The sequence below is a fragment of the Perognathus longimembris genome, chromosome 5 (genome assembly GCF_023159225.1).
Source record: "Perognathus longimembris pacificus isolate PPM17 chromosome 5, ASM2315922v1, whole genome shotgun sequence".
NCBI lineage: Eukaryota > Metazoa > Chordata > Mammalia > Rodentia > Heteromyidae > Perognathus > Perognathus longimembris.
This window is the reverse complement of record NC_063165.1, coordinates 63897703-63914676: the sequence shown is the minus strand read 5'-3', so window position 1 is coordinate 63914676 and position 16974 is coordinate 63897703. Positions and strand designations below refer to the sequence as shown.

The 16974-nt window shown below is 41.9% G+C and overlaps 1 protein-coding gene across 1 annotated transcript in view; it reads right to left on the bottom strand.

Moving 5' to 3' along the window:
* Mcf2l2 (MCF.2 cell line derived transforming sequence-like 2) overlaps positions 1-16974 on the bottom strand; it is a 241384-nt gene that overhangs the window by 193069 nt on the left and 31341 nt on the right. Inside the window, exon 3 of the mRNA XM_048347033.1 lies at positions 16553-16667. Coding sequence (XP_048202990.1) covers positions 16553-16667 — 115 coding nt within the window. The remainder of the gene's footprint in view (positions 1-16552; positions 16668-16974) is intronic.

Sequence of the window (16974 nt, the reverse complement as noted above, 5' to 3'; positions counted from 1 at the left end):
TTTTGGCAAAGTAGCAGAATACAAAATCAATCCACAAAAGTCAGTAGCTTTTCTGTATACCAGCAATGTACAAGCAGAAAAGGAAATTATGGAAACAATTCCATTTACAGTAGCCAAAAAAAGAATAAAGTACCTAGGGATCAACTTAACCAAGGACGTGACGGACCTATTCAATGAAAACTACAAAAATCTAATAAGGGAAATCAAAGAAGACACAAGGAGATGGAAAGACCTCCCATGCTCATGGGTAGGCAGATCAATATAGTGAAAATGGCCATATTGCCCAAATTGTTATACAAATTCAATGCAATCCCTATCAAAATGCCAGCCACATTCTTCACTGAAATAGAGAAACCAATCCATAAATTCATATAGAACAGCAAAAAACCTAGAATAGCCAAAGCAATTCTAGGCAAAAAAAATAGTGCAGGAAGTATCACCATACCAGACTTCAAGCTCTACTACAAGGCCATCATAACAAAAACAGCATGGTATTGGTATAAAAACAGATCGGAAGACCAGTGGATTAGAACTGAAGACCCAGAAATAAAACCTCACTCTTACAGCCAACTGATATTCGACAAAGGAGCTAAAGACATACAATGGAATAAACATAGCCTCTTCAACTACTGGTGCTGGGAGAACTGGGCAGCCATATGCAGAAAACTCAAAGTAGACCCAAGCCTATCACCATGCACCAAGATCAACTCAAAATGGATCAAGGACCTCAATATCAGACCTGAATCCTTGAAAGTACTGAAGGACAGAGTAGGAAAGACACTAGAACTTATAGGCACAGGAAGGAACTTCCTGAATAGAGTCCCAGGGGCACAACAAATAGGGGAAAGACTCAACAAATGGGACTACTACAAATTAAAAAGTTTCTGCACAGCTAAGGTCATAGCCACCAAAATAGAAAGACAGCCAACGATATGGGAAAGGATATTTACCAGCACAGCAACAGACAAAGGCCTGATATCTGTCATCTACAGAGAACTCAAAAAACTAAGCCCCTCCAAGCCCAAAAAACCTATTAGGAAATGGGCAAAAGAGCTAAAGAGAGACTTCACAAGAGAAGATATAAAAGTGGCAAAGAAACACATGAGGAAATGCTCAACATCCCTGCTAGTAAAGGAAATGCAAATAAAAACAACCCTGAGATACCACCTCACTCCAGGTAGAATGGCCTATACTCTGAACTCAGGAAACAACAAATGCTGGAGGGGCTGTGGGGAAAGAGGAACCCTTCTCCATTGTTGGTGGGAGTGCAAATTAGTACAACCACTTTGGAGAACAGTATGGAGGTTTCTCAAAAAGCTCAATATAGACCTACCCTATTACCCAGCCATACCACTCCTAGGCATCTATCCTAAACAGCAAAACCCAAGATATCAAAAAGACATTTGTACTTCCATGTTTATCGCGGCACAATTCACAATAGCCAAAATATGGAAACAACCCAGATGCCCCTCCACAGACGAATGGATCCAAAAAATATGGTACTTATACACAACGGAATACTACATAGCGATTAGGAATGGTGAAATATTGTTATTCGCAGGGAAATGGTCAGAACTCGAACAAATAATGTTGAGTGAGACAAGCCTAGAACACAGAAAACAAAGGGGCATGTTCTCCCTGATATATGACTGTTAACAAAGGGAGACGGAGAGACATTAGAGACCAAGTCTGTGAACACTGTATATGTGCTTGATACATTGTATATTGCATATGGGTCTTCCTGACCTAGACAAGGGATGGAAAAACAGGTTGTAAGATATCACAAGAAATGTACACACTGCCCTACTATGTAACTGCACCCTCTTTGCACAACACCTTGTAAAAAAATTTATGTTCAATTAATAATAAAAAATATATATATTTTTTTAAAAAGGCATGAATATGGGGCTGGGGATATGGCCTAGTGGCAAGACAGCTTGCCTCGTATACATGAGGCCCTGGGTTCGATTCCTCAGCACCACATATATAGAAAACGGCCAGAAGTGGTGCTGTGGCTCAAGTGGCAGCGTGCTAGCCTTGAGCAAAAGGAAGCCAGGGACAGTGCTCAGGCCCTGAGTCCAAGGCCCAGGACTGGCCAAAAAAAAAAAAAAAGGCATGAATATAAGGAGAGAAATCACAAAATCTTCTTAAATAGTAAAAGTAAAGAAAGAACAAGAAAAAATATATGCAAAAAAAAAAAAAAAAAACCCAAACAACTATAGTAAAGGCTGGGCACCAGTGGCTGATGCCTGTAATCCTGGCCACTCAGGAGGCTGAGAGATGAAGATTATGGTTCCAAGTCAACTTGTGAGGGAAGGTCTGTGAGACTTTTATCTCCAACTAACTAGCAAAAAGCCAGAAGTAGAGGTGTGACTTGAGTGGTAGAGCACCAGCACAGAGCAAAAAAAAAGAAAACTAAAGGAGCATGCCTAGGCACTGAATTCAAGCCTCAGTACCAGCACAAAAACAAATGAATAATAAAAAAAAAACCCTATAGTAAATATAATACATTTACTAGTTATAAGAAACATGTATCAGCCACACAAAGGCCTCATATCTAAAATATACATAGGACTCAAAAAATTAAATTCCTCCAAAACAAATCCTCAAAGAATCAAAGGCTCCCTGAACAAGTGGCTAAAGACCTAAAAAGAGACTTCTTTGAAGAGGAAATGAGAATAGCCAAGAGTCACATGAAGAAGTGCTCCACATCACTGGCCATAAAAGAAATGCAAATCAAAACAACATTGAGATTTCATCTCACCCCAGTAAGAAGGTCCTATATCAAGAAAACTAACCATATCAACTGTTGAAGGGGATATGGCCAAAAGGGAACCCTACTTCATTGTTGGTGGGAATGTAAACTGGTTCAGCCACTCTGGCAAGCAGTATGGAGATTCCTCAGAAGGCTAAACATAGAACTCCCCTATGACCCAGCAGCCCCACTTTTGGGTATATATCCAAAAGACCACAAACAAAATCACACTAAAGCCACCAGCACAACAATGTTCATCACAGCACAATTTGTCATAGCGAGAATCTGGAACCAACCCAGATGCCCCTCAGTAGAAGAATGGATCAGGAAAATGTGGTACATATACACAATGAAATTTTATGCCTCTATCAGAAAGAATGACATTGCCCCATTTGTAAGGAAATGGAAGGACTTGGAAAAAGTTATACTAAGTGAAGTAAGCCAGACCCATAGAAACATGGACTCTATGGTCTCCCTTATAGGGAATAATTAGCACAGGTTTAGGCAAGTCACAGCAGAGAATCACAAGAGCCCAATAGCTATACCCTTATGAACACATAAGATGATGCTAAGTGAAATGAACTCCATGTTATGGAAACGATTGTTATATCACAGCTGTAACTACTTTCAACGTGCCATGTGTAACTGTAGCTTCTATTATTGATGATCTTCTTGTATCACCTTCCTGTGGTTGTACCTACACTATCTCTGTATCTTATCTGAGTATATTGGAAACCGTGTATACTGGTATTAGAACTAGGAAATTGAAAGGGAATACCAAAATCGAGAGACACAGGGTAAAAAAAAGACAAACAACTACAAAAGCAATACTTGCAAAACTGTTTGGTGTAAATAAACTGAACAACTCATGTTGGGGGGGGGGGAAGGAAAAGGGGAGGGGGAAACGAGGGACATGGTAACAAACAGTACAAGAAATGTATCCAATGCCTAATGTATGAAACTGTAACCTCTCTGTAATTCAGTCTGATAATAACAACTTAAAATAAAAAAAAAAATAATAATAATAATAAAACATTGAGATTCCATCCCACCCCAGTAAGAATGTCCATTATCAGGAAAACTAACAATAACAAATGCTGGAGGGGATGTGGCCTAAAGGGAACCCTACTACATTGTTGGTAAAAATGTAAACTGGTTCAACCACTCTGGAAAGTGGTATGGAGGTTCCTCAGAAGGCTAAACATAGAGCAGCCACACTTTGAGGCATCTACCCCAAAGCAATACCACACTAAAGCCACCAGCACAACAATGTTTATCGCAGCACAATTTGTCATTGCTAAAATATGGAACCAACCCAGATGCCCCTCAGTAGATGAGTAGATCAGGAAATGTGGTATACACAATGGAATTCTATGCCTCTAACAGAAAGAACGATACTGCCCCATTTGTAAGGAAATGGAAGGACTTGGAAAAAATTATACTAAGTGAAGTGAGCCAGACCCAAATAAACATGAACTCTATGGTTTCCTGCATAGGGAATAATTAGTACATGTTTAGGCTAGTCATAGCAGAAGATCACAATAGCCTAATAGCTATGCCCTTATGAACACAGAAGATGATGCTAAGTGAAATGAACTCCATGTTATGGAAATAAGTGTTATACTATTGTTGTAATTACTTTCAACATGCCATGTGAAACCGTACCTTTTTTGTTGTTGTTGTTTGTTTCTCTCATATTCCCTTCCTGTGGTTGTACCCCCGCTATCACTGGATCTCATCTGAGTACCCTGGATACTGTATATATGTGTATTAGAACCAAGGGAAAGGGAATATCAAAATCGAGAGACAAAGGATAAAAAGACAGATGATACCAAAAGCAATACTTACAAAATCATTTGGTGTAAGCCAACTGTACAACTCATGGGGGGGGGAGGGTGGAGGCGGGGGAAAATGAGGAAGGAGGTGGGGTAAAAATGAGGGAGGAGGTAAAAAGTTGAACAAGAAATGTACTCACTGCCTTACATATGAAACTGTAACCCCTCTGTGACAATACCCACTTTGACAATAAAAGCGGGGGGGGGGGGGGAAGAAAAGAAATATGTATCAATCATACTAAAAAGTATGTATGGGCTGACTTAGCTTGTATGAAAAAATATTTAATGAACAAGCAACTATAATATGTAACAGTAGGTACAGAGCAAAAGTGATTTGGGAAGTCTCAAAATAACAAAATTGGTAAGAGGTACTATGCCAATGAAAACAAAAGCTAAGTGAGAATGCAAGGCTCCTATGTTCAAACCTAGTAGCCCCCAAATACACGCAAGAAATAAGATAACTGCACAAAGATAAAGGCAGATGTGAATAAGAATGGGAGCAAAATTAACCCAAGTCCATATTTTAAGTTTATAAAGTAAATAAGCTACAAGCTAACATAATAAGGAAAAAGTGAAAAAAAGGGACAGGTACCTGTGGCTCATATTTATAATCCTAGCTACTCAGAAGACTGAGATTTGAGGATCCATATTTGAAGCCAGCCCAAGCAGAAAAGTCCTTGAGACTCTTAGCTCCAATTAACCACCAAACAATGATTAATGGAGTTGTGGCTCAAATGGTAGAGCACCAGCCTCAAGTAAAAAAAAAGCTGAGTGATAGTGCCGAGGCTCTTAGTTCAAGCCCAAATACTGACAAAGAAAGAAAGAGAGGAAGAAAAAAAGGAAGGAAAGAAAGAAAACAAAAAGAGAAAGAAAGGGACTGGGAATGTGGCCTAGTGGCAAGAGTGCTTGTCTCGTATACATGAAGCCCTGGGTTCAATTCCCCAGCACCACATATATAGAAAATGGCCAGAAGTGGTGCTGTGGCTCAAGTGGTAGAGTGATAGCCTTGAGCAAAAAGAAGCCAGGGACAGTGCTCAGGCCCTGAGTTCAAGGCCCAGGACTGGCAAAAAAAAAAAAAAAAGGAGAAAGAAAAGCAGAAGAGAGAAAGAAAAGAATGAAAAAGAACAAAAGGAAGAAAAGAAAAAGAAAGAAGGAAGATAAGAAATAAAAGAAGGAAAGAGAAAAGGGGAAGGAACCAGAGTACAGATGGAAAAAAAAAAAACCAACCCAAAACGGAAAAAGAAACTGAAACACAAGACATTTTAAATTCCTAAGAAACTGCTTTGCAGACCTCTATGCAAATAAGCTTGAAACCCTGGACACAAATAGATCTGTGCCTTCTATTGAGAGGAAAGAGAAAGTTATCAAGGTCCAGAGGTGCCACAGCGAAGCTATGTGTACAGTCCCAGTGCCAAAAACTGCTTCAGAGCTTACGAAATGAAATCAATTTTTAAAACACTATTCATGAAACACATACAGCACCAATATCTAAACCTATTGTAGGCAAAAAGTAAGATAACAGCTCAAAACATATAGTGGTAAAGAGATTCTACTGCAATAGCAATAGCAAACAAAATACTAAGAATAAATTGAAGAATACATGCATGAAACTATGCCAGCAGAAATGTTAAGAACAGGAAAAGGTCAAAAGTAGATTTGAACAAATGAAAGGCATTTATTTCTTCTTGACAGGGTGATTCTTAACACCAGTTAGATGTTTCTTATCCCTAAATTAATTTGTTAATTTAACACAGTCCCAATAACAAGACTAATAACAAGCTTTTGATTTCTTCTTCCTTTTTTTGAAAGAGTTTAGACACATTCAAAACAATACAAAATTGGTGTGTGAGAAGTGGTCCTTCCAAATATTAAACATGTTTAAATTAACTCTTCTAGAATTCAAAGGCTGTTAAATTAAAAGTTTGTTACTGCTAGGTGATAGTGGCTGACAGGAGGCAGAGGTTTGAGGATGGAGGTTCAAAGCCAGCCCAAGCAAACAAATCTGAGAGATTCTTATCTTCAATTAGCCAGCAAAAATCCAGAAATGGAAGTATGGCTCAAGTAGGAGAGCACCAGACTGGAGCAGAAAAAGCCTAGCAAGAGCAAGAGGCCCTGAGTTTAACAATCAGAACCAGCACCCAAAACAAAGAAAAATAAAATGAAAAACATTTTGTTGCTTACAAATAGACAAATTAGCTCTCAAATCATGAAGTAAGGATTTTTAAATTATTAGTGCTCTGCCTAGTGCTGGTCACACAGGCCTGTAACCCTAGCTACTCAGGAGGCTGAGATCTGAGGGTTGCAGTTTGAAGAGCCCGGAAAGGAAAGTCCAGGAGACTCTACACTTAGCCACTAAAAAAAAGCCAGAAGTGAAACTGTAGATCAAGTAGTAGAGTGCTAGTTGTTGGGGATTATTATGGCCTTGGGGGAAGGCTGCGCATCCACCAGCCTTGGGACAATGGAAGTCCCTCCCACCTTCTGGCCTCCACCCCTTGGGAGGTGAACACGTGCGTGCCACCATGATGCGGTTGTCCCGCCCACAAAGGAAGTTTCCTGAGGCCACTTGATGAACGTGATCCCTAGCCTATGACTGGCCCTTTGGCCAGCCCCCTTTCTTTCCCGCCATTACTTCTATATAAGTGCCCTTCCATATTAAAGTCTTTGAGACGCTTCCCACCACCGCAGCGTGTCCCTGATGCCTTCCTTTTTGCCTCCGCCCTTGGTAACATGTGAGGGGACTGGGGGGAGGGGAGGCTTCAGCAACCCTTCCTCAACTTAGCGCTTGCCCATGTGAGCACGCCTTTGGCCTTCCGCTGGTGGAGGGCCAGGCTGAGTGCTCTTTCATAGAGTTTGTGGTTACCATTCTCCCCGTGGGGGGAGAAAGGGGTTGTCCAAACCCCAACACTAGTCTTGAGCAAAAATGTTCAGGGACAGTGCCCTGAGTTCAGGACCTGGCCCTGAGTTCAAGCCCCAGGACTGGCACACACATATACACGCACATGTACACAAACACACATACACACACTAATAATAATATGCTAGTTCAATGAAATTTTTAAAATACAGATCTAAGCCTACAAAAGACTTGAATATTAGGTTTAAGGGGGAAAAGATGTGAAATTCTGAACCTATAAAGCACATAAGAACAAAAACCATAATCGTCACCTAGGAAAAGAAATCAACAGCTTACTTATGTAGTAATTAGACTCAGATCTCTGTGAGAAAGGACTGCTTTCGTAGGAGTAAAATTTGGATGTTACAAATCAATGGCTCCTTGTTTAAAAACCTCCAGACCCATCCAAATTGCTCATCCAGTATTAGGATTAAATGTAGCTATTTTCAGATATTCCAGATCTTGTTAAAATTCACTTACCACACATCTTTTCAGAAAAATAAGTAGCTTGAACACTTTTCAATGAAAAGGGAGATAATGAAAGACAATCATAGGTTGACAACTGCAGCAAGTACCAACAATAACCAGCTTGAATCATATAGAACCAGCACTCAGAAGAATGTCTTCAAGAAGCAAGTATATGACTTCCAATATTTACTCAGTCTATGAATCATTCATTCATACATCAGAGATGACTAGTTAAAGCATTAGATCATGAGAACCCACAAGAAGGCCTGACATAGAATATGACCATGGTGTCACAATACTTTTTTTTTTTTCATTTCAGACCTAGGGCTTGAATTCAGGGTCTAAGTTCTGTACCTTAACTTTTACCACTTCAGGCTGGTATTGTACCACTTGAGCACAGCTCCACTTATAGCTTTTTGGTGGTTAACTGGAGACAAGTGTCTCATGGACTTTCCTGTCCAGGCTGGCTTCAAACCTGGATCCTCAGATCTCAGCCTCCCAAGTAGCTAGCATTACAGGTGTGAGCCACCAACACAAGGTTCTTTGCCTTCTGTTTTAAAATACTAGTAGACACTGAGGAGGTTGGAAAATTCTGTTCAGTGTCTTCACCAACTATTTGAGAAAAGTACACACAAAGTTCTGCGGAGAAACTTTCAAGGAATCAACCCAAATGAGGGTCCTTCTGCCCTATCCTTTTTAGGTGAACTAAGGTAAATTTTGCTTATTATAATACTAAATTCTCCACTAAGAGGAATGTTTGTACAACAAATTTTTGAACATACAATATATCTTGAAGCATAGCTTTGAGCTGAGCATGCTCAGGAACATACTCACCCTTCTATGTGGCTATATCTTTTCTATAGGGAAATATGTGAGTTTCCCTAGTACAAGGTCCCACAGTCTGTTCATTTGGAGAAAGACACGTCTTTTAAAATTACCTCTGTGCTCCTCTTACTTGCCGCAAGCAATAAGCCTGCCTTCAATCTTAAAGGAGGAAGAGGAAATGTATACATTACACAAATTCCATAATAAATAATCTGTAAGATATTAGTAGTAAAATGAAAATATATGCTGCTTCTATAAATAATTAAACAAGAAAGTCCACAAGGAATGTCAGGAAAGCAATGGTACATAAGAAAATTACTGTATCTGAAATAAACTAAATTATGGCATAACTTTGATCAATTGATGGAGTCTAAGAAAATATATGAAGCATCCTCCCTTTGAGTAATATGAGCTTAATGACAATGGATTGTATTTCTCACATTGGATTATATCATTATGTAGTTACACAAATAATGACCTACATAATGTGTACATAATGCATATCATCATATCCATTAAATGATTTTACTAATTTCTATTAAGAATCAATTTATAGTCAAAGAAAAAATTCTGCTTGGGGCTGGGAATATGGCCTAGTGGCAAGACTGCTTGCCTCGTATACATGAAGCCCTGAGTTTGATGCCCTAGCACCACATATATAGAAAACGGCCAGAAGTGGTGCTGTGGCTCAAGTGTCAGAGTACTAGCCTTGAGCAAAAAGAAGCGAGGGACAGTGAGTCCAAGCCCCAGGACTAGCCAAAAAAATTTTTTTTTAATTCTGCTTATAAAATTAAGGTAAATAAATATGTAAGTGAGAATCACAAAAATTATGTCTGAACTTCTCAGTCTGTTCACTCCAGACAGTATCTTGTAATACTCCTCCCTATGAGACATGAGTTTTTCAATTGTGGTCCTTTCTTACTCCTCTTCTCTTCCCCCACTAATTACTAATTGCTCTCCTAATTCCCTCTTATTCCTCTAATCTTCCTCATTGCTAAAATTACATTTATAAGATTCTGAACTTCATGACTACACCCCCAATAACCTAAAGAACTGACAGTAGGCCTTACCCCTTAAAGGTTCTGCTAACTGAGTAGAACCAAGCTGTTGACTAGGCCTTTATTTAGCAAGACATACCAGATCCAAACTATAGCACTTGTGTAAATAATGTCTGTAAAACTAATCCTTAGACCTTTTCCTAATGTTTTCTTAAGCTGGATTGTGAAAACTACTAGCAATATAATTTATATAGTAAATGGCAACTGATAGGTTAAAATAGGGTCTAGATTGTTACTGGAAACAATGATATGGATAGAAATGATTCCCTTTAGATTAGAAAGGATTTGGCATATTAAAGGAAGACAAAGAAAATGGTATGAGTATGTCTTAAAGTTAGGGCTTATGAGTAAAGTTAATATAAAGTTGGCTATGATATAAATGGAGTCAGAATTGGTGCTTCGATGTGGAACTATGTGGAACTAGCTGTATCTGTATCTGCGGGGTTAAGGGACTTGTGTGATGTCATCTAAATCTAAACCAAAAAAGATCTCCTCATGTAAATGTCTGTAACTGCTTGATTCCCTCGCTGAGATGGTCCTGTAAAATTGGTGAGGGCTGGTTTTGCTCCTCATGGATCAAGGTGGACATGTATGCTGTTTTATGCCAATCCATCAGGACTCATTAGGGAAGGCTTAGCATTAAGTAAAAATATAACAGAAAGCAAGAGGGAGAGAATTGGTATCAGTCGCTGCTCTTATGGTCACTATGGGCAGCTAGCCTGATAGCTGCCTTGGCAGATCCTTTGGCTCTACTACTACTGGCCTTACCTATTGGCCCATGCCTTATAAATCATCTCATGGAATATGCTCAAGAGAGAATACAGGCAGTAAAGCATATGGTCCTCCATTCCCAGCACCCCTATCAGCCTCTGGTTCAGGAGGAGCAAGAAACCTGCCAATGAAACTGGCAAGTCCCCAAAAGAGGAGTTGGAAATGTGGAAACCAAGTGAAAGGTGTAGAGGAACCCCCTTCTTTGAGTCCCTTGCAACAGCAGGCTTAGACAAGGTAGTGGTCCTAGGGAGGGGCAAACCTAAGCCGAATAACAGGAGCCCAAGAACAGCTTGACCTAGAGCTGCTAGACCTTGGCAAAAGAAAGGAAATGAGGAATACCACTCAGTTTAGAGGAAGTTCCTGGAAGAGAAGGATTTACAGTTAATTAAGACCAGTCACACTCAGAACCAAGAATTGTATTGCTTTGATTGCAGTTTACTGGAATTGTAATCACTAACAGCAATTCTGCTTCTGTATGTCTGCCTGCTTGCTTTGCCTAACTTGCCAGACCACTTGCGTGTGGTGAATGTGATTCTTACCCCATGACCACCTGCCTGTTGTACATGTGATATTTGCCTTTAAATGCCCAGCCCTATTTAGCCCAGGTGCTGTTTGTCACCACCCTGGTGGTGGCTAGTAGACGCTGTGCACACCTAGCCCAATTGACTGAGTGCTGGTGACTACTGTCGTGGGTTCAAGGACCATCTGGGTATCCGGTATACATCAATGGTAGTGTGTGTGTGTGTGTGTGTGTGTGTGTGTGTGTGTGTGTGTGTGTGTGTGTGTGTACATTCATTCAACCACGAGATCTGTGGGAAAGTTTAGGATTCAATAGTTGCTTATATTCACTATGAAATCCCAAGGATCAAGGATGCTCAGGAAGTTGATTTTGCATATATTGCATTTAAAGAGAGGAAGACAAAAGTAAAAAATCTGGGCATAGTTTCTCAGTCTTTCAGTCTCCTACGTTCTCTGCATCTCATCTTCCCCTAAAGCTAAGTCTGCCTCCAAGTCCTCTAACACACACATCTCAAAAGCCTGCTGTGTTTCACCACACTTTCTCCCTCTCTGTCCTTGGCACAATGTCCTCACCCCTGGCTGCACAGCAGAATGATCTGGAAGCTGTAAGCACTATGGAATCCCAGCTTCCACACCCAGAAAACTTAATTGGTCTGAGTTATGGTCTTGGCATTGGGAATTTTAACGGCCTCCCAGGGGATGTTAATATGAAACCAAGGGTGGAACCACTGTCCCAGCATGACTTTGATCCAGAAAGCTTGAAAACTCAGGGAAAGAAAACGAAGAAAGACCATCTGTCTCCAAATGAGGTCTGAATTTCACACATCCAGATGTGTAAAAGCAACAGAGTTGATTATAAAATTCTTGAGAGTCCCCTGGCCCCAGTTCTCTGTGCCCTTCTTTCTTGCACATTCCTTTCTTTTCCTTGCCATGTCTACTCAGTACCTGGGCCAGTGTATACCCTCCTGACTGGCCTCCTTGCCTCCTTTTCCCTGCTTCCTCCAGTCAATCTTGTGGACCACCTCCAATCAACCCACCCATCACTCCATCCTCAGACACACCACCACCACCACCACCCCACCCCACCCCCGCAAAGACCTCTCACTGCCTCCCAGCTCTCATTTCACTGTTCATGTAGGAGCAACCTATTGGTTGTATTTTCTCAAATATTCTCTGTTAAAATTTTCAAAAACCAGAGCCAGCTGTTACAGCTCAAGCCTGTGATCCCAACTACTTGAGTGGTAGAGGTGCAAAGATCAAAATCTGGGCAAAAGTAAAAGACACTATCTGTAAAACAAACTAAAAGCAAAGGACTGAGTGTGCGCTCAAGTGGTAGTGGACCTATCTGCATAGGCCCTGAATTCAATCCCCAACGCCAGGAGTAGGTATCAAAATCCAAAATCCAAGGCAGACACTGATGGAAGTCAGGTCACTTGTCCCAGATCCTACAGCTCACTGGATTCGAACTTCAATCCAAGTCCAAGCTACATCCAAACCTCTCAAACCTTATCCTGTTCTTTCTCAGGAATGTTCTCATCCAGATCTACCTGTGGAAATTGTATCATCCTAAAAGGCCAGGTCATTTCATTTCATTGGAAATTGAGTTTTCTGTCTCTGAGTTCCTATAACAACTTATTTACCTATCTTACAAAACATCATGGCAATAAGATTATGAGATGAGTTTCCTAAAGTTCACGACATGGTCTCCTGACCATTTCAGTGCCTCCTTGCACCTCACATAGCAGTGTGGCCACTGTTGGTCCACAGCAAAGGCCTGGTGAAGATAAGTGACCTGCCTGCCCTGACCCACCAAAGCCATAAAGGCAGAAAGCCTTGCTAACTGCAGGCACCATCACCCTTCCCTCTCTAGAGCATCCTGCCATTTTTCTAGTCTAGGGGAACAAATTCATTTCTCTGATCATGAAAAAATTAAGTCAGGAGAACGTAGAAGGTAAAAAGAGTAAATTTACTTGAGAGTGAAAGGAAAGCCCTGAAAGAAGTAAAGAATTTGTCCAATGGAGGGTGCTTTTATGGTACAGAGCTCCTCCCATATCCCCTCCCCTGGGCTTTGAGCTGACTGCTGATTGTTTGATGGCTCTTGTATGTTCCACCCCAGTTCCTTCCATTGGTTGAGTGAACCCACAGAACATTATGAGAAGATGAAATGTTGAATGGGAACTCACAGCATTCAGGGGAGAAGAAGCATTTGAGCAGGAGCCTGAGACATTATAAAAACAGGAAACAGCACGCGTGATGGGGCATGTTATCTTCCAAGTACTATGTCAGTCAATTCTTGTCCTTAGCTCCTAACAGTTCCTCTTTCTCTCATAGTATAGCACTTCTGCTATGAGCTCTCCACCAACTGTATGGATGACTCTCAGCAACCTGGGAAGGGCTCTGGTCGATGATAACCAGGTAACTGTCAGGAGGATACAAATGATGATAAATGAATCATAAAACAAGCAAGGGTGGCTTCATGCTTTGGAACCTAATCTGGGAATTAGGTTCAGGGAAAACTTCTCTTCCTGCCTTTGAGGTGAAAGGAACTGGGGCTGGGGCCCCAGTAGCAAGAAAGCAGGGAAGTGGAAGGAAAACCTAGCCAGACAGCTTCTCTTTCTCAAGAGCCAAACAAGAGTCTAAGAGAAGAAAACATTCCCTAGTTTAAAAAAACTAGACAAGAAATTTGTCTGGCAGAAAAAAGAAATGAGGCCCAAAAGAAATGAGGCCTGTGACTTTATTGTCTCCTCCATACCCATGGGGCAGGGGCAATAACCTCTCTCCCTGCACATTGGTTCAGGGGCCATGAAGTGTCGTTCTCACTGAAGTTTGGAAAAGCTTCAAATATAGGACTTTAAAAACCCCATTTCACAGGCACTGGTCACATCTGTAATCCTATAGCTACTCAGGAAACTGAGATCTATAGGATTACGGTTTGAAGCCAGGCTGAGCAGGAAAGTCCATGAGATTCGTATCTCCAGATAACTGCCAAAAGAAAGCTGGAAGCAGAGTTGTGGCTCAAGTGGCTGGGGCTAAGCACAAACGCTTAGATGCAGTGCCCAGACTGTGAGTTCAAACCCCAGGATTGGCACAGAAAAAAAGAAAACAAAAGCATCCATTTAATGTAGCACTGGACTGTATTCCCAAAGATTTAGGAAAATCAAAGAATGAGCTTAAAAGGCATACAAGGAGAATAGTGGAGGGGAGAAAGGGTACCCTACCACTGTTCAACTCCCTGTTCACTCTCATCCTTAATAATCCTACTGAACCTAGGTGCCTTTCAGGAGGCTGAGATCTGAGGATTGAGGTTGGAAGCCAGCCTAGGAAGACAAATTTGTGAGACTCTTATCTCCAATGAACCAGCAAGTTGCTGTACTGGAGGCATGGCTCAAGTGGTAGAGCGCCAACAGTGCAAAAAAAAAAGCTGAGCAAGAGTTCTAAGCCCTGAGTTCAAGTCCTAGTACCAGAATACATACATACATACAAAAAGACTTCCACTGAAGGAGAAGTTGCTACCCAACAAGCTGGTCCTTGTCCTAAAATACAGTTGGGTGAAGGAGAGGACTTCAAGCCCAAATCCATGAAGTCTAGAAAAGAAAAGGTGGAAGTAGGGAGTGGGGGTTCCCCTTCCCCTATCAGTGTGCCTCTTCTATCCTACACCTTTTGTTTAAAATGAGTCCTTATCAAAACTGGAACCAGTACTATTTCTTGAGAACTTAGCATGTGCCAGGCACTATGCCAGGTACAAGGAGCACTGCCATAGATGATGATCGTGTTCTACAATACTGCACGGGGCAGAAACTCAGGATCCTGGGGAATCAAGCATCTGGGACAGCAGAGCTGGAGACATGAGATCGGAGTGAAGGCCCTCCAGTGGCCCAAATGATTGTAAGATGGCTCCGCGGGGAATGTGAAAGGAGAGTGGAGGCCAGGCAGGGCCACAGGGCTCGCCCCCATGCTGTGTCTGTATCAATCCTTATCCCATGGGGTGGTGAGAGGAGGAGATCTGGCAATTGGTAAAAGAGAACAGGACCGAACTTTGAAGACATCCACTGAAAAGTAAATCTCCATCCCTCTTGGAAGTAAGATGGGAGTGAAAGAAACTCTTTTAGCATATGTTTTGTTAAAGCAGTTCAACATCCTTATCACCATGGGTGGCTCAGCTGTCGTGGAGCAGCTGGTGTTTGCCAAGAGAACAAATTCTTTTTTTTTTTTTTTGCCAGTCCTGGGCCTTGGACTCAGGGCCTGAGCACTGTCCCTGGCTTCTTTTTGCTCAAGGCTAGCACTCTGCCACTTGCGCCACAGCGCCACTTCTGGCTGTTTTCTGTATACGTAGTGCTGGGGAATCGAACCCAGGGTTCATGTATTCGGAGGCAAGCACTCTTGCCACTAGGCCATATCCCCAGCCCCAGGAGAGCAAATTCTTAACCAGGGAAGTGAAGAGAGGGGTGACTCTGAGCAACTCCAGGAAACACAACTCCAAGAAAGGTGAGGCTCTTCCTGGTCTGTCAAGAGACAGTGCCAAGCACCCTCCTTAACTGAGCTTTGGACCCCATTCCCAGCTCTGTGTCTGGGAAGTGTAATGACCAGCGGGGATTCTGTACCACACCCATCCCTTGGTGACGGGTATGTGATGGCTGAATGAGCTGTACCAGTGAGACCTGGACTGAGAGGACCAAGTGAACAGATGCCAGAAAACTTCTCTCTCAAAGGCTGGGCTACAAGCACAATTTATTGTTTGTTTGTTTTCTTGTGCTGGTCCTAGGGCTTGAATTCAGGGGCCTGGATGCTACCCCTGAGCTTTTGTGCTCAAGGCTAGAGGCTCTACCACTTGAGCCATACCTCCACTTTTGACTTTTTGGTGATTAATTGTAGATAAGAGTCTCACGGACTTTCCTGCCCAGGCTAGCTTTGAACCATGATTCTCAGAGCAGGCTCATTAATAGCTAGGATTACAGGAGTAAGCCACTAGTACCTTGATTACAAACACAATTTTTATCCCAAGCTTTTTGGTTTTTCTTGCTGTATGCCTTAGTCTCTCCACTTAGGTGGTTATTGAATCTGTGCAATGATGTCCTCACTTGGGAGAGAGCAATAGAATAGTACCTGGTGTGGTGCTGAGCAATGGCCACATGCCCCAGGCAACAGGGCCCAGAAAGCCAGACGCAAACCAAGAGACAACAATGAGCCCCAATGACCCCCGACAGCTGGTACCATTCAGTCTGCTTTGCACTCAGTAGTGTCTGCTGAGGACTTCCTATTGCACAGCAAGTCAAAACTGACCCCCGTTCATCACTGCCTGCGCATCTCCTTCCACATCCACTGTTAATTTGAGGAGAGGCAGACAGTGCCTAGGAGCTATGGATCCTCGTGGACAGTGGCACATGTAGAGCAAGTTCAGGGTGAGAAGGCAGTGGAATGTTGAGTTTACCTGGGGATGCTAGTTAGGTAGGTCACCACATTCAGGAAGTCCTCCTCTGGGATGTGTTTGAACCCCACAAACTCTGGGAACGTGATGATGGGAGCACCATCCTTCCCTTGGCCTCCTGCAATGACAGCAACATGACATATGGTCAGGAAGGGACTTGAACTGACATCCAGCTGGATGGAGAGGTAATATGGACCTTTCCCTTTTCTGCCTGTGTTATCTTGGACTGGATTTGGAGCGATTAATACTGAACTCTGTCTTCCCCTTCGTACTTGCTCAACAACACTGTAAAAATTCAGTCGTGAGTCTTTTGAAGATAGTTACAGAAGGAAAGGTTACACTATATGTGCTATATAGAGCATATGTTAACAATATTGTAAGTATTGTGGCCAGCGTATTGAGCTACCTCATTTGGTGATTGGAAA